The sequence below is a fragment of the Eleutherodactylus coqui genome, chromosome 3, assembly GCF_035609145.1.
Source record: "Eleutherodactylus coqui strain aEleCoq1 chromosome 3, aEleCoq1.hap1, whole genome shotgun sequence".
Taxonomy (NCBI): domain Eukaryota; kingdom Metazoa; phylum Chordata; class Amphibia; order Anura; family Eleutherodactylidae; genus Eleutherodactylus; species Eleutherodactylus coqui.
The window spans coordinates 56,281,579-56,296,317 of NC_089839.1; the positions used below are offsets into that span (position 1 = coordinate 56,281,579).

Here is a 14,739-nt window from a genome sequence, read left to right on the forward strand (position 1 = left end):
AGATCACGGCTCATCCTCCTGACTGTATACTTATGATTGTAACTTTTTAAAGTGACTATAGAAGGAAATGATAATTAAACTGTCCCTCCCACAGGCAAAAATGGTATAGCCTTAACTAATGCTGTGCTGATGCATCATGGGATTTATTTAAAGTGAAAGTAAAAGTAAAAAATCTCACCATCAAGATGGTGTTTGATAAGCATCAGGCAGGGGTTTGCACTTCAAGGGAAGTGACTGGAATACACAGAGGAGACATCCAGAAGTGTGACAGGCAATCAGGTGAAGGGGGCAGGGATGGAAAAAATGCGTTTTGGCTGGAGTGTTCCTTTAAAATCAATTAATGGAGGTATCTGCAGATCAGTTAATGATGGCAGCAGCATTGAGTTGCGCTGAGTACAACTTTTCAAGATAACCTTATTCCTATTTGAGACTTCTAATCATTCATGTACTGTCAAGGCCCTCTACACTATGAAACACCGTTTCATATTTTTCTTCAAAAACTGAAGGACTGTGGGAGAAAGGTGCTAATAAGTGAGGTCAACAGGATCAGTGCCGAAAAATTGGAGGATGGTTTATTTACGAATATTTAAGAAGGGTAAAAGAATGGAACCTTGCAACTACCGTTCGGTACGTTTGACATCTGTGGTATGTAAAATATTTGAGGATATAATAATAATAATCTTTATTTGTATAGCGCTAACTTATTCCGCAGCGCTTTTAGGCATGGGATAAATGCAAAACAATACAACAATAATAATGTGGGGTACATTCGGTTTGAAAAAAATGGCTTGGGGGTGGTACAGGAGGTGCAAGGGGGTGGTGGAGCGAGGCATGGGGAACACAGGCAATAGGGTATTTCATGTGGAAATCAGTTATTAAAAGGCAAACGGGGTGAGGCAGTAAGGAGGAGCAGGGGTAGTGGTCGTATGCAATAGGCAGGGTGGGAGGTGTGGGGAGCCATAGGGAGGGGCAGGGGACTAAGTCAGGGGATTTGGTATGCTTCCCTGAAAAGGTGCTTTTTTAAGGCACATCTGAAATTTCATGCATCAGGAATTGTCCGGATGCATTGGGGTAGAGCGTTCCAGAGGATGGGTGCTGCTCTGGTAAAGTCCTGTAAGTGAGCATGTGAGGTTCGTATTAGAGGGGTGTGTAGTCTGAGTGTGTTAGCGGATCGGTGTGGGCGGGCTGGGTGGTGTACTGATAGGAAGGAGGCGATGTATGGTGGCGCAGCGCCATGCAGGATATTATAAGATATTACCCACAAATCTAATATAATAACCAGTATGGATTAATGAAAACTAAAAAGTTTAATTAGAGTTTTTATTGTTGTTAAAGAAAAATAAAACGATGAAAAATAGCTCCAGACGTTCCATAATTGCATCCAGACAGACTGATAAAGACAGTGACACATTCTTGCAGTTCAAACAATTGTGCATTTTATTAGTTTTCATGTATTAGCAGATTTCAACTTAGAAAGGAGTAAAAATCACATTAGGAAACCCATGAGGCTTATCCACTGAAGCAGAAGATATTTCACAGGATGCCTCTACTAATTATTGTATCTGTCAACATTGAATGACATGTGGCCAAGCCAAATCACTGAGCAAATTTGGAAAAACAGAATTGAAATAAAGCCGAAAAGTAGGTAGATTATTAACATCAACTTTTAGAACTTTAAATTTATGAAGGATCATTATCCAGAAGATAACTTTTACGCTGGATGCAATTTACCATCTTAAAGAATATGAGGACCTAAACCTAAAAGCAATCGCAAAAGGAAAATAATGCATCAAATTTATATTCTTTAACTGATAATTAGAAGGGAAATCAAGTAATACTCCTATCATATAACCATTAGCCCTGAAAGCAACAATCTAGGGAAGTCTTTTCATCTACTACTGGAATGAACTCTTAGCTTTCATTCTGCTTCTTTGTCCCCCTTTGTCTTCTTACTTCTCTGGTGCAGCTGTTATTAAAAAACAAGAAACAAACGTCTGGTTATTTTTCATGTTTTGCTTAGAATAGCATCTACCATTTCTGGACATCACCAGTAGTGTTGAGCAAACTGAACCAGTAGTACTTGGTTTGAACTTTGCTAAAAGTTCAGTTCGGTGCACAACTGAATCAAGCTTTTAGCAAAGTCCAACCCAAAATAGGGTTCGACAGGTTCGGTTCGCTCAACACTAGACCTGTTATAAAGGGCTTTTATGGCTCTTAGACAGTGTTATACACCAGTTTAAGGGGTTTTGGTAACCTTCTGGTTAGGTTCAAACTAATTCAGACCAAACTGAACTTTTTGCAAATGTTTGACAAATCGGACAAACCAAACTTTTGAAAAGTTTACTTGCCACTAATCATCAGCTATCATAACCATAAATATAATTCAAACTAGATTCAAGACTAATGTGTAATGTTCAGTAATTCCCAAGATTTTTACTATGTTGGAAGCTCTAAAAAAAAGTTCCTTTCCTGAGGAAACCATACAAAGCTACTATATGAGTTCTGGTGAAGCCCTTACCAGGTTCCCGGGAACAGTAGGTTTCACAAATCTCCGGTTGGGAAGTACTACTACTCTAACTTATAGTATGACTTTAAAAGTTGATTTGTTAGTCATTGTCACATGTCAAAGTAGGCTAATACTTTCAATGTAATTTAAGAGGGGTTTTACAACAATTTTAAAATTATTCAAGGACGGATAACTGTATAAAAGTAAAATACATTACACACCTTACAAAAGTCCTGCAGATCCAGCAAGAGTTAGAATTGCCTGCAACAATCAGTGGCCTCAGTGGTCAAGTGCCATTGAGGCCACTAATCAGCTACAGTCATTTTAGGGAACAATGTACAGCACGTGACCACTGTAGAAGCTTCCAGCACTAGAGTGGCAGCGCTGATGAGTATGTGTTTTTTTATACAGTTTTCTTTATACTGCTGCCTTGGTTTATTTTCAAAATGCTGAAAAACCCCTTTAGGTCTCATGAAGATGATCAATGGTATGGCTCGCTGCAAGTTTCAAGTTGTACAGAGCTGTAACATGGCACTCATACAAATCTATGGACCCATCCATTTTCATATGGAGGCTTACAACAATTTTGTAATGGCTTCACATGATCTTATATGAAATACTTATAGGTACATAACTCTAGTTACTGCATGTTCCACCATTGAGGCTAAATGTTTCTGATTATGGAGACAGATGAAGGGGAAGAGAGAGAGAAAGATCAGTTGGGTGTGTTAGGGTGGTGATACACATCAGGTACATATTTTGACGGGTCTGGCCAGCCATCTAATGTGTTTGAGGGCCTTTTGACCCTTCCCTGATGAAGAATAAATGGAGAGATAAGAACCAGGCAGTTTGATTTCAACTGCCTTATCCTTTTGATCTTGGCAAGACAAGATGCACCCAGAGGTGTCTGGCAGTGGCTTTCTCCCCTGTTTTGGAAAATCACGTGCATGCTCTGCCAAGCTGAGTGTGCATGCGTATGGGGGCATCAGGTGAGATAATGTTTGGCCAACAGCTATCTATTGTGCATGAGTATGCTTAAAGAGAGAGAAATAATGTAAAATACCCAAGCAGACATAACAAATATACATTTAGTATATTAGATGAAGACTTTGGATGCCATATAGTAAGTTAAATATTTTCAAAAGCCCACAATGAAAAAAACATCTAACAGTTCATTAATAATTTTGACACAATCCAGAAACAGAAGAGACATTTTATGCTTTTTGTTATGTTTGTAGACCGCGATTATTTGATAGCTATCACAGTAAGCTATTTGCCAGTAATGGGAACCAAATCTGAGCTTCATCAAGGTATATACTGTACCCACGGCTGACACAAATATATCCCATGACAAAAATTTTATTGTCGCTTCAGGGAAAATCTGTATGAAAAACTATATATGCTTTGCACTTTTTGTTTTAATGTTCTCGGATCACAAATTAATTTGGACAGTCTTGAGCCAAAGGCAATAAAACTGCCATGAACTTCATGTTTCCCAGAATCCAAGGGATTTAGGAGAAGAGAGTCACGTTTCGGATTAAACTGTATAAATTGTTTGTCACTTTCCTAGGGAGATGCATTGTAAAATTCAGTCCACTTAGTGGATATAATATGTCTGCACGTCTCTCACATCCCTTCTCTGCTCGGTGAACTTATAATGGTAAATTTATGTGAGCTGTCAGTCTGTTGCGTTATATTCTACTGTTGAATAAGTCTGAGTATTAAGCACATCTTTTAGTTAAGAGTTTGCATATTAAGCTTCTATGGTTCATTTATGCTAATTAAAGTTTAATTTTGTATTTGGTTAGATCAGTATACTCTCTGCTTGTACGCAAGGAGTACTAAATTATGGATATGTTTTATAGGCAAACTCAATCCATAATAAAACTGTCATCTTTCAATACCCAAGAACACTTAAAATGACAAAGATTATTCGGAGGCAGAGAAGACCTCAGCACGCTTTGTAACAGGCGCATTGCAATACTGCTGTGTTAATATCTGTGAACAGCGACTATTGAACAATTAGGAATATGTGCACTGTCTGGCAAAAGTATTAAAAAGTCAGCAGATTTGCGTGGATGACCAATGATGTAGAGACTCAGTATTTTTATTGCAAATAGAGTTGAGCGAACATACTCTGCCGAGCTTGATGGAGAGAGAGAACAGAGAGAAGAGAGAGAGAGACCTAGAAGAAAAAAGAAGAGAGAGAAGAGAGAGAGAGACCTAGAAGAAAAAAGAAGAGAGAGAAGAGAGAGAGAGACCTAGAAAAAAAAAAAGCTCGGCTACAAAAATGCTCAAGTCTCCTATTGTAGTCAATGGGGTTCGTTACTCTAGTAGAGCTCTCGAATTTTACAAACAGCTCGATTCGAATAACGAGGACTTGAGCATTTGGGTGCTCGCTCATCTCTAGTTGCAAACCATTATGCTTAAATCAGATATCTTCTAGTTTTAATTTAGTTCTATATCCTCATAATAGATCCAACATATAAAGCGGGGGGTGCAGTAGGGGCAATCCTCATATCTCCCTCCCACTTATGTTAAATCTGTGTGTACTTCCCATTAAAGGAAATCCCATCCCTTGGCAAAAGTCACATTTTTATTGTAGATTTTGAATTTATGCCTCATGTAAATATATTTGCTGGAGAACTTAGAGACCTTAAAGGGGTGGTCTCGCGAAACCAAGTGGGGTTATACACTTCCGTATGGCCATATTAATGCACTTTGTAATGTACATTGTGCATTAAATATGAGCCATACAGAAGTTATTCCACTTACCTGCTCCGTTGCTAGCGTCCTCGTCTCCATGGTTCCGTCTAAATTCGCCGGCAGCTTGCTTTTTTAGACGCGCTTGCGCAGTCCGGTCTTCTCCATTCAGCACGAGCCGCTTCAGTGTGCTCCCCGCTACAGCTCTTCTGCGCATGCGCAGACGAGCTGTCACTGCTCGGGAGCGCGCTGAAGCGGCCATTCTGTACCTTCCTCTGTTAGAGGAAGGTGCAGAAAGTGGAGCTGCCCAGCGGAGAAGCCCAGCCCAGCCCAGCAGCCCCGAGAAGCGTCTCAGGTAAGTGATGGGTCGGGGGGGGCTGCCGCTGCGCCGGGCTGCGCCGGGGGGGCTGCCGCTGCGCCGGGGGGGCTGCCGCTGCGCCGGGGGGGCTGTCGCTGCGATGGGGGGGCTGTCGCTAGGCCGGGGGGGGCTGCCGCTGCGATGGGGGGGCTGTCGCTGCGATGGGGGGGCTGTCGCTAGGCCGGGGGGGGCTGCCGCTGCGATGGGGGGGCTGTCGCTAGGCCGAGGGGGGCTGCCGCTAGGCTCCGGAACCTAGCGCTGGGCTCCGGGGCCTTCACCTGGGCTGAGGGTCTAGCGCTGGGGAGCCGGGGGCTAGCGCCGGTTACCTGCTGTCTGGTCGGCGGCTGCGGGGCGTCTGGTCGGCGGCTGCGATGCGTCCGGTTGCCATGGAGACACAGCTGGCGGCGTCTCGGGAGCGCGCATGTCGGGCTGCAGCGAGCGACGGGGAAAGAGCCGGCGGCCATCTTGGGAAACTTTTATAAGTTGCTGAAACGCTGGAACGGTAAGTACGAACCAGCTAGAAATGTCATTTACAGGGGGGCTTAGTTATGTATGCTTAATGGGGGGGACTGGGCAAAAAAAAAATTTAACTGCTTCCTCGAGACATCTCCTTTAAGTGCATTTTTAACCCCTTAATGATGTAACTAATTTTAGCTGGAAGAACCAGTAAATCATTTCCCCTTTTCAGCTCCAGCAGTCATAACTCTTATTTTTTCCTCAATGTAGCTGTATATTGTCGGACGAGTTCTAATTTTTATAGGAACCAATTTGCGGTTACATTTAATGTGTAGAATAACTTTTTAATTTTTTTTTACTGGGGTGCAATAAAAAAAAGCTATTTCACCATTGTTTTTTGGGATTTAGTTTTATAGCATTCAGCATGTAGTATAAATATTATGCTAGCTTCATTCTACAGGTCAGCATGATTAGGACACCCCAAAATTTATAGAAGTTTTATTATTTTTGTACAATTTAATTTAAAAAAACAACTTTTTTGTGTGGTGCCACATTCCAGAACTAGAGCTTTTCTTATTCTTCTATCAACAGAGCTGTACGAGGCCTTATTTTCTGCAAGAGAACTTTAGTTTTTATTGGTACCATTTTGAGGTATATATGACTTTTTGAATTTTTTCTATTTTGCCAAAGTGAGCTGAACAGAAAATGGCTCTTTTGGCATTTTCTTTTTTTAGAGGAATTTATCATGCTGTGTAAATGTATTATTTTATAGTATGTAATTGTTTTTTTTTTCAATATTCACAGCCTTGTGTAAGGGGAAAAAACTCTTAATTAGATGCTAAGGTCAGCAATGAATGTAGCATCTTCAGTGTTAAACGGAGTAGAACAGTGATATTCTGGTGGAAAAACCCAAAGGTGACAATCAGAGAGCAAATATGCTGTCTGGTTTAGGGGGTGGGGGAGAGATAACATAATCAAAAATTGATGTCAACCCTCACCTGGTTAGGAGAGATCATAAAATTTGGGAGACACAACTCTCATAAAATGGTATTCAATCTGTAATTTTACCCAGCTTTTCTTTATTAAAGGTAAAAAAAATAGCCACAATGTAACTCTTTGTTACGGTTCAGTATTAGTAAACTGGCTGCATGTTATTCAACTTCCTATGAGAAAAGCCAGTTTTCCTGTAAATCAGCAGCAGAAAGAGCTCCACCGCTCCTTTTTACTTTCCTCAGATTCCTCCCCTGGGGTTGGAAGAGGCAAAAGGATCACAGAGCTTCTCTGCTGCGCTGGTAATCTCCCCCCCCCCGCCCCCCCCCCCCACACACCCACCCACTCAATACTGTAAATTCAGTATTCCTGACCCCATTTCAAATGTAGCTCCAGTTCTGTAAGTAATCTCAACATGTTTTTCATGTCATTTTAAAGCCAAGAGTATTGACAGCTACTATTGTAATACAACTGTTAGGTCAATATCTGTTATCTTTGCAAACTGAGTTTCTGCTGCACAGAGGTTGAATAATTATGCAAGCTGCAATGTATTTATTTTTTTTTAAACTTAAGAACCTTTACATGACCCTGTTTAATTACTAAACCATAATATTTATATATTCAGCATTGCGGGTAACATTTTGTAATGATAAATTCAATTTTGACATTGCAAAAAAAAATCCAGAAATTTCATTTGTCAGGCAAACACAAAGATGATGATTTTTCGGCTTTGTGCGTCATGTCTCAGTATTGCCTATGGGTCCTTGTAAATTGGTAGAATGAATGTGTGTAGGCAATAGCTACACATTAAATTTTCTTTATGCTGTGCAATATCTAGCTGAGTGCAAACTACTGCTCCATATTATCAGCATTTCATGCTCGGTAATGCTGATATCATATTCATTCAATGCAGTTCCAGGAGGTAGCATTGTGTACACAGCGAACCAGGTTTCCATAACCAAAGCTTATGTGAAATAGCCATTTTAGATTTCCTGATGTTTTTGTGTTACTATTGTACTAAACTTATATGCAGCAGCCTGAGATTTCATCCCTAAATGTAGATTTGATAATAAATTAAGCATTAAAATGAGTTATGCAACATCTTGGTGGGAACCTGTGAAAATCTATACTAGCTTGGCAAAAGTAATGGAAAGCTGAGCAAGAATAAAATATAGTATTAATTTATATATGTTAATACTTGGTGTGATTCCTTTGGGCCTAATGAGGTCACATACTCTCCGTGGCGTACTTTCTTCTAACGTCTCATACACTGCTGCAAATGTCTGGCAAGTTTTGTTCATATTTCCTGACCTGATGTTTCATTTTGTCCCAAAGGTATTCAGCAGGGTTTAGGTCGAAACTCGGTGCAGGCCAGACCAATTGTGCAACATCCATATGCTCAAACCATCGTAAAACAGCATTGGGTTTGTGACAAGGCATGTGGTCTTGTTGGAAGTATGAGTGACCATTCCCATAGTATTGCCACATTCTACACCTCCATGTTCATGGTTCTTGCTACTACAACCAATGAACTGAGACCATGCCACATAATATAGCCCCAGACCATAATGGAACCTCCACCGTAGTTAACTGTTGGCACAACACACTCAGGCAAAAGGCGTTCCCGGGGCTCCTCCACCCCGAGGTACATCCATCGGATTTGAAGACAGAGTAATGTGATTCATCACTCCATAGAATGCTCTTTCATTGCTCAACCATCCAATGACGACGCTCCTTCCACCACTGTAGATGAGCAGCTGCATTCCGTTTCATGATGGACGGCTTGTGTGCAGCGGTATAACCCATTTATCCAATAACATGCACTTCCTTTCATAAGCTATGCTTGACACCTTCAAGGCTCTACATCTCATGTAGCAAGGTTTAGGACATGTGACATGCTAATAAGACACTATCTATTCTACTTATAGAGGTGTCCAAAAACTTTTTGATAGAATAGTGTACACTTGTCAGTGGTATTGCTAGTACCTGATGGGCACATGCCCTGGATCTTTAACCAGTACACCAGATCTCTTAGGCAGCCTGCACACAGGTGGATTTGCACTGTGGAAACTGGAGCCGGCGTCTGCCTCTGGATTCCACAGCAAATACAGCCCATAGCATGCTATGGCAAATCGCGATTTCATCTCCACAAGCGGAAATTGATTGCGATTTTCCGCTCACGGAGAAGAAATCGCAGCATGCTGCGATTCTGTGTGGACTCTGCACGGACAGCTTTTATTGAAGTCAGTGGAAGCCATCCGATCAGAAGCCATTCTGCAATGACGCCTAGCAATGATGTGAGAAAAGCAGTGATTTAAAAAAAAAAATTCTATACTGCGTATGTCAAACGGCTCAATGTGCGGATCATCCGCAGTACAGCAAAATGATTTCTGCCCGGACGCCGGCCAGGCACAGGGTCGGATTTCGCATGCGGAATCCAACTCTGCCTGTGTGCAGAAGGCCTTAGTGTTAGAATAATTATATACAATAATTATGAATAGCAGTCGTGTTGATAAACTGATGATATCATAGGGGGCACTGATGGTAAAAGAAGATCTCACCTATAGGTGCAATTAAGTTATCTGCTGTATATCTTCTTTTACTACCACTGCCCCATGTTGCCATAGGTATCTTCATAGTCTACCAACACTGCTGCTTCTTGCACACTTGCCATACGGGGTGCATAAAAACTGGAAAAGTTCTATCTTTTCATGTCATTCTGGTTGTTGTATGTCTCTTCGTAAATTAAGAAATAAACTGCACTTCTGCACTATTCTTTTTTTTAATCACCCTGTATAGATTGAAGTGCAAACCGCATGTATATATGATAAGTCATATGTGTGTTGCTTCAGGAGAACCTCTGTCCATATGTCCTATTAGGGAATATAGGTGTCATGGGAGGTTTCCCTACCCATCATCCCCATCAATTGGCACACTAAAACTATAAACTAGGACTCTGGAGAACTGTGAAATGTGAAAGCACTGGAATTCCCCCAGTGTTAACAATTAACAGCCGTACGGTTGAATTAGGAAGGGTTTGTCTTGTTCTCCACTTTCCATGACTGGTCAATTATTAGGATATTATTTTTCTCCCATTGTATTAGGTTGCATGCTCACAGCAGTATTGTGATGGGTCTGAATATATCTTGCCAAAAACTAGAGCAGAGGAAAACAGAAAAACAAGAAATGCCAAGAAATGTACAGACTTGGATCGAAAATACGACCCTGCTAATGCAGCCTCAGGCATTTGCAATATACAGAAAACCCATGAGCTCCTTTCCCTGTACTGAGACCGGCACTACTTCCAAAATGCCTCAATTATAATCTCCCAATTAAGCCAATTGTAAACCTTTTTTGGAAATACTCTTTTGCATTTATACTTACCGGTATTATCTCCATCTTCATCATCATCATCCTCATCCTCATCATGTGGTCTGTCTATGTTCTGACTAAGCATTTGAACTGAAATAGAGAAAAAACACCATTCTGTTACTGTACACCATGCAGTCCAGGTCAGACACTCTCCAATTATCAATGGTACCTACGACCCATTGGTGAATACTGGGAGCAATAGTACATTATATCTGCTGAGCACTATTGTAACTGCGTTATCAGACTGTTAAGTGGTTTTCTAGAAATAATATATATGTTACAGGCAATGTGTGAAAAGCAGGCATTGTATAGAAGACAAAGTATGACAAGAAAGTCATGAAGAGACCTTTACTGAAAAAATAAAGGCATATATGAAAATGTGAAATACAAAACTATAGGACTTTCTTACTGAAAAAAAGAAAAAAACACAGCATTGACCTCTATGGTCCTTTTCTGACTAAGTCAGTCACATTGCTGAAGGGGTGGACGCAAAGACAAGTGAGGAGTTTGATGGGTCCTGACTCCTGTCCTAACAAACCCCAGCAGCAGACATGGCATTGCCAGAGACACAGGTCCCTGCATTGGCAGATGGGCAGCAGCACATGAGGCACTGCATGAAGGGATCCAAAGAGGACCTATGTTCTGACAGCTGTAACTTCACTTTGACAGATGGAGATCCAGACTTCATCAGCCTAGCATGTAGCTTGCAAGCGTTGTGGTCTCTTGAGTCTGGGCTAGACTGGCTCTGTCAATGGTGACTGGCTGCAGAACAGGATGAGGGTTGGATTGTGGGACATTGGAAGAAGATAATGCGGGTTGATGGTATGAAGGGTGGAATCATATCTTTGGTGTAGGGAAAAAATGGCGTGCCTGTGTGAGGGGGGCACAGTCCACTGCCAGTGGGAGTATCTTATGCTTATTGGTTCGCCTTTTGGCATTACATAGAATGCCTATGAAATGTGTGAAACATTTAGCATTTGATATTTTGAAATCCCATTTTTGGCATTCTATACAACTTATTTCACACATTGCCTGTAACATATACAGTATATCTCTGCTCAAATGCTAAAATAATAAACCTCTTAATATACTTGAGCTCCTGACCCCATTCCATACAGTCTCAGAACACATTGGCGGATGTCATCAAGAGGTTAAAAAATACATAGTTATCATCATCAGGATGAAGTTTGTATATTCTCATGCAGTTACTCCAGATTCATCCATACTCGCAGAAAATATTATTTGGTTACTTAAAGGGGTTATCGGGGGACTTTTATTTTGTTTTATAAACCTGCTCAGCCACCTGTGGCACCATAAGAGAAGACATATGCACCTTCCCCGCTCCCATTCCTCTGGTGCCTGGTCCCCTGCTAGTCTTCACTTCTTGGTGCAGGGAGCCAGAGATGACATCATTGACACCAGGACCAGTGATTATCTGCAGTGATCACATATCCTGGTGTTGGGATAGAATTGCTCTACGTCCAGAAGTGAAGACCAACGGGGCACCAGGGGAATGATAGTGGTAGGGGGAGTGGGAAAGGGGACTAAGTCTCCTTTTATGTTGGGACACAAACCTGAGTAGGTTTTTGTAATAAATAGTTCCAAGATAACCCCTTTTAGCTTCTATAAAATTGTTCCTCGCAAACATCATGAGATGGACAGAGATTGGAATAAATGGTTGGTGAGCCATGTGCTCTATGTCACTTTGCCTTGGAATGGTATTAAATAAAGGTCTAGGGCAAGTATCTGTTGTTCTGGAAGTAGAAAAGCTCCTCTTTTTTGGTGAATGCTGACAATCTACACATCAGTCTTAATAACTTAATTAATAAGCACCTGGATAGATTTAGAATGATGTAAAACATATGAATTACTGTACCATCCTCAGATATTTCTTCAGATTCTGGTTGACTGCACGTATCAGTAATTGGAATGGTCCCTTGACTTTCATGGTTTGGTTCTAGTAAACAGAAAAAAAAAATATTTTAATTATTTTTTTTTAATTTCTTTTCATAATATAATTGGTCGTTCGAATATGTATCCAAATAACTATGTATGTGGAACTCTCTGCCTGAGGATGTGGTGATGGCAAAATCCATAGAGGAGTTTAAAGGGGGACTTGATGTCTTTCCGGATGTATTACAGGATATAAATCTTAGGTTAATTGTTAATCCGGGTATACAGGCAGGTAGGAACTATTAGGGGTTGATCCAGGGAACAGTCTGATTGCCTCTACGGAGTCGGGAAGAAATTTTCCCCCAAAAGGGCTAATTGGCTCCTGCCTCTTGGGTTTTTTTGCCTTCATCTGGATCTACAACATAGGAAGATAAACAGGCTGAACTAAATGGACATTGTCTTCATTCAGCCTTACATACTATGTTACTAAATGAAAAGAGATATTCATCTATTCATACTATTTTTATATTGTACCTTTGACTACCCCACAGTTATTAAAGGGCTTTTCCATGGAAATACTATTGATGTCGTATGCACAGGAGAGGTCATAAATAGTTCACCTCAGCTGAACGACTGATCGAGCACTCACTATCGCCACTAGATCCCAACCGATCAACTATTGATGACCAACCTGAAGATAAGTCATCAATGGTATTTCCCTTGAAAATCCCTTTAAAAAACAAGCCAATTATGTACATTAATATTATATTAAAATATACTGTAAATTCCAGGCTGTATTCCTTTCTATTACTATTTTACCAGTCTCCTATCCTGTCTATTCATTTATCCATCCATCCATCCATCCTGTAAAAGGATTGTTTGCTTTTATGTGACCCTTGACCTTCACACAAAAATGGAGGAAGACACAGAATAGTTGAATGAAATAAAACTTTACTCTGGTTGGGGCAGTCTTTAACGGGCATGCAGCTGGGCAGTTACAGTCTCTGTTAAGCTTACAGGGCGACTAAGTGAATGCGGGGCCACTGTGGGCTTGGCACTAGCTCAATCTCTGGTAACACATATAGGCAGGGATGAAAGGCTTTCACTCGCCTTAGATACAAAAGTGTGCTGGAAGTGGTCTGAAACCATTTGCAGACTACAGGTCACAGAGCATTCTCCCTGGCAGATCCAAGTAATACAGCAGTCCAGTTCAGGGTCAAGGCATTGAAAGCAGTTCGCAACTGCTTAGCAAGATACACTGGTTCACTGCCTTTTAAAGGGAACCTGTCAACACGTTTGAACCCTTTAAACTATGGGGGTTGGGGGTGTCAAATGAGCCAAAGCCACAACACACATATTACGCCCTCTAGTTGCCACTGCTTTCAATTTAATCTTCAGATTTTCATTATGCACAAAACAGTCATGTATATTAATACTTCGAAATAAATACATGTAATGTAATGCAATGCATATTAAACCCATCCCAGCCAGGTACACTGTGATCTACAGCAGTCTGGTCCCACATTCACAAGATGGACTTTCCTCAAGGAGGGGTACAGAAGTTATATATGTATCTGGCAGTGCTTGCTTCATCACAATGTAGAATATTATCAGGTTTACAGGAGAAGGGAAGTGAACCTGCTGTGCGAGCACTGAAGTCTGTTGTACTAGTATGCAGTTACTGTACACTGGAAGTACAAGATTTCTTTTTATCCTGCTTTAGTAAAGCTTTTTCATATTTCATTTTTAAAGTACATTAGCCTATGTACCCGGTGTTGTCCAGATTATCACTCCTACAGCACATTCCAGGAGGCTCCTTTTTTTTTCTTGGCATAAGAGAAGCTACATGGTTGGTCCATACATCCAATAACAACAGTCGGATGTTAATTGTAATCCTTATGTGAATCATGTTGAAAACCTACCAGCAACAAATTGGGATGCTTTGACCCCCTTAATGAACTGGCTCTGCCTTTCTCTTTTAGAATTGGCTGATGTGTTTTTTGGGTCTCTGCAACTCTTGATGTCCTGAATCTTTCTTTTGGAATTTGGACTCATGCTATTCTGAGGTCTCTGCGGCCCTTGCTGTCCTGGCTCTGTCCCTTTCATTCTTAAATTCTTGGTCATGTTAATAGCCTAAGTCACTCACTCACAGTAACTTTTCTCTTTCTTTGCTTTCGGCTGGACTTGTCTGATGGGCTTCCATTTTTTCAGAGGCATTCCAGATCCACCACAGATCTAAATTATTCACCACACTCAATCACAAAGCATCTAATTTTACCATAGAATATACAATAGGACTCATTTATTGAAACTGTGTTTTTGCATATAGCAACCAATCATCATTCCTTAAGCTTCTCTAGTAAAATGAAAGCTGTGCTGTGATTGGCTTCTATGAGCAACAAACAGTTGAATTTCCCCCACCCCCAGTTCAATTGCATCATGGAGAGTATTTGTACCAAGT

General features: G+C 40.9%; 1 protein-coding gene across 2 annotated transcripts in view; it reads right to left on the reverse strand.

Moving 5' to 3' along the window:
• Positions 1-1,421: 1,421 nt before the first annotated feature.
• Positions 1,422-14,739, reverse strand: part of MACROD2 (mono-ADP ribosylhydrolase 2) — a 1,963,046-nt gene continuing 1,949,728 nt past the window's right edge. For both annotated transcript variants that reach the window (XM_066595626.1, XM_066595625.1), the window contains exons 19-21: positions 12,262-12,342; positions 10,398-10,475; positions 1,422-1,966 (exon numbers count right to left, since the gene is read on the reverse strand). In XM_066595626.1, coding sequence (XP_066451723.1) covers positions 1,950-1,966; positions 10,398-10,475; positions 12,262-12,342 — 176 coding nt within the window. In that variant the 3' untranslated portion in view covers positions 1,422-1,949. The remainder of the gene's footprint in view (positions 1,967-10,397; positions 10,476-12,261; positions 12,343-14,739) is intronic.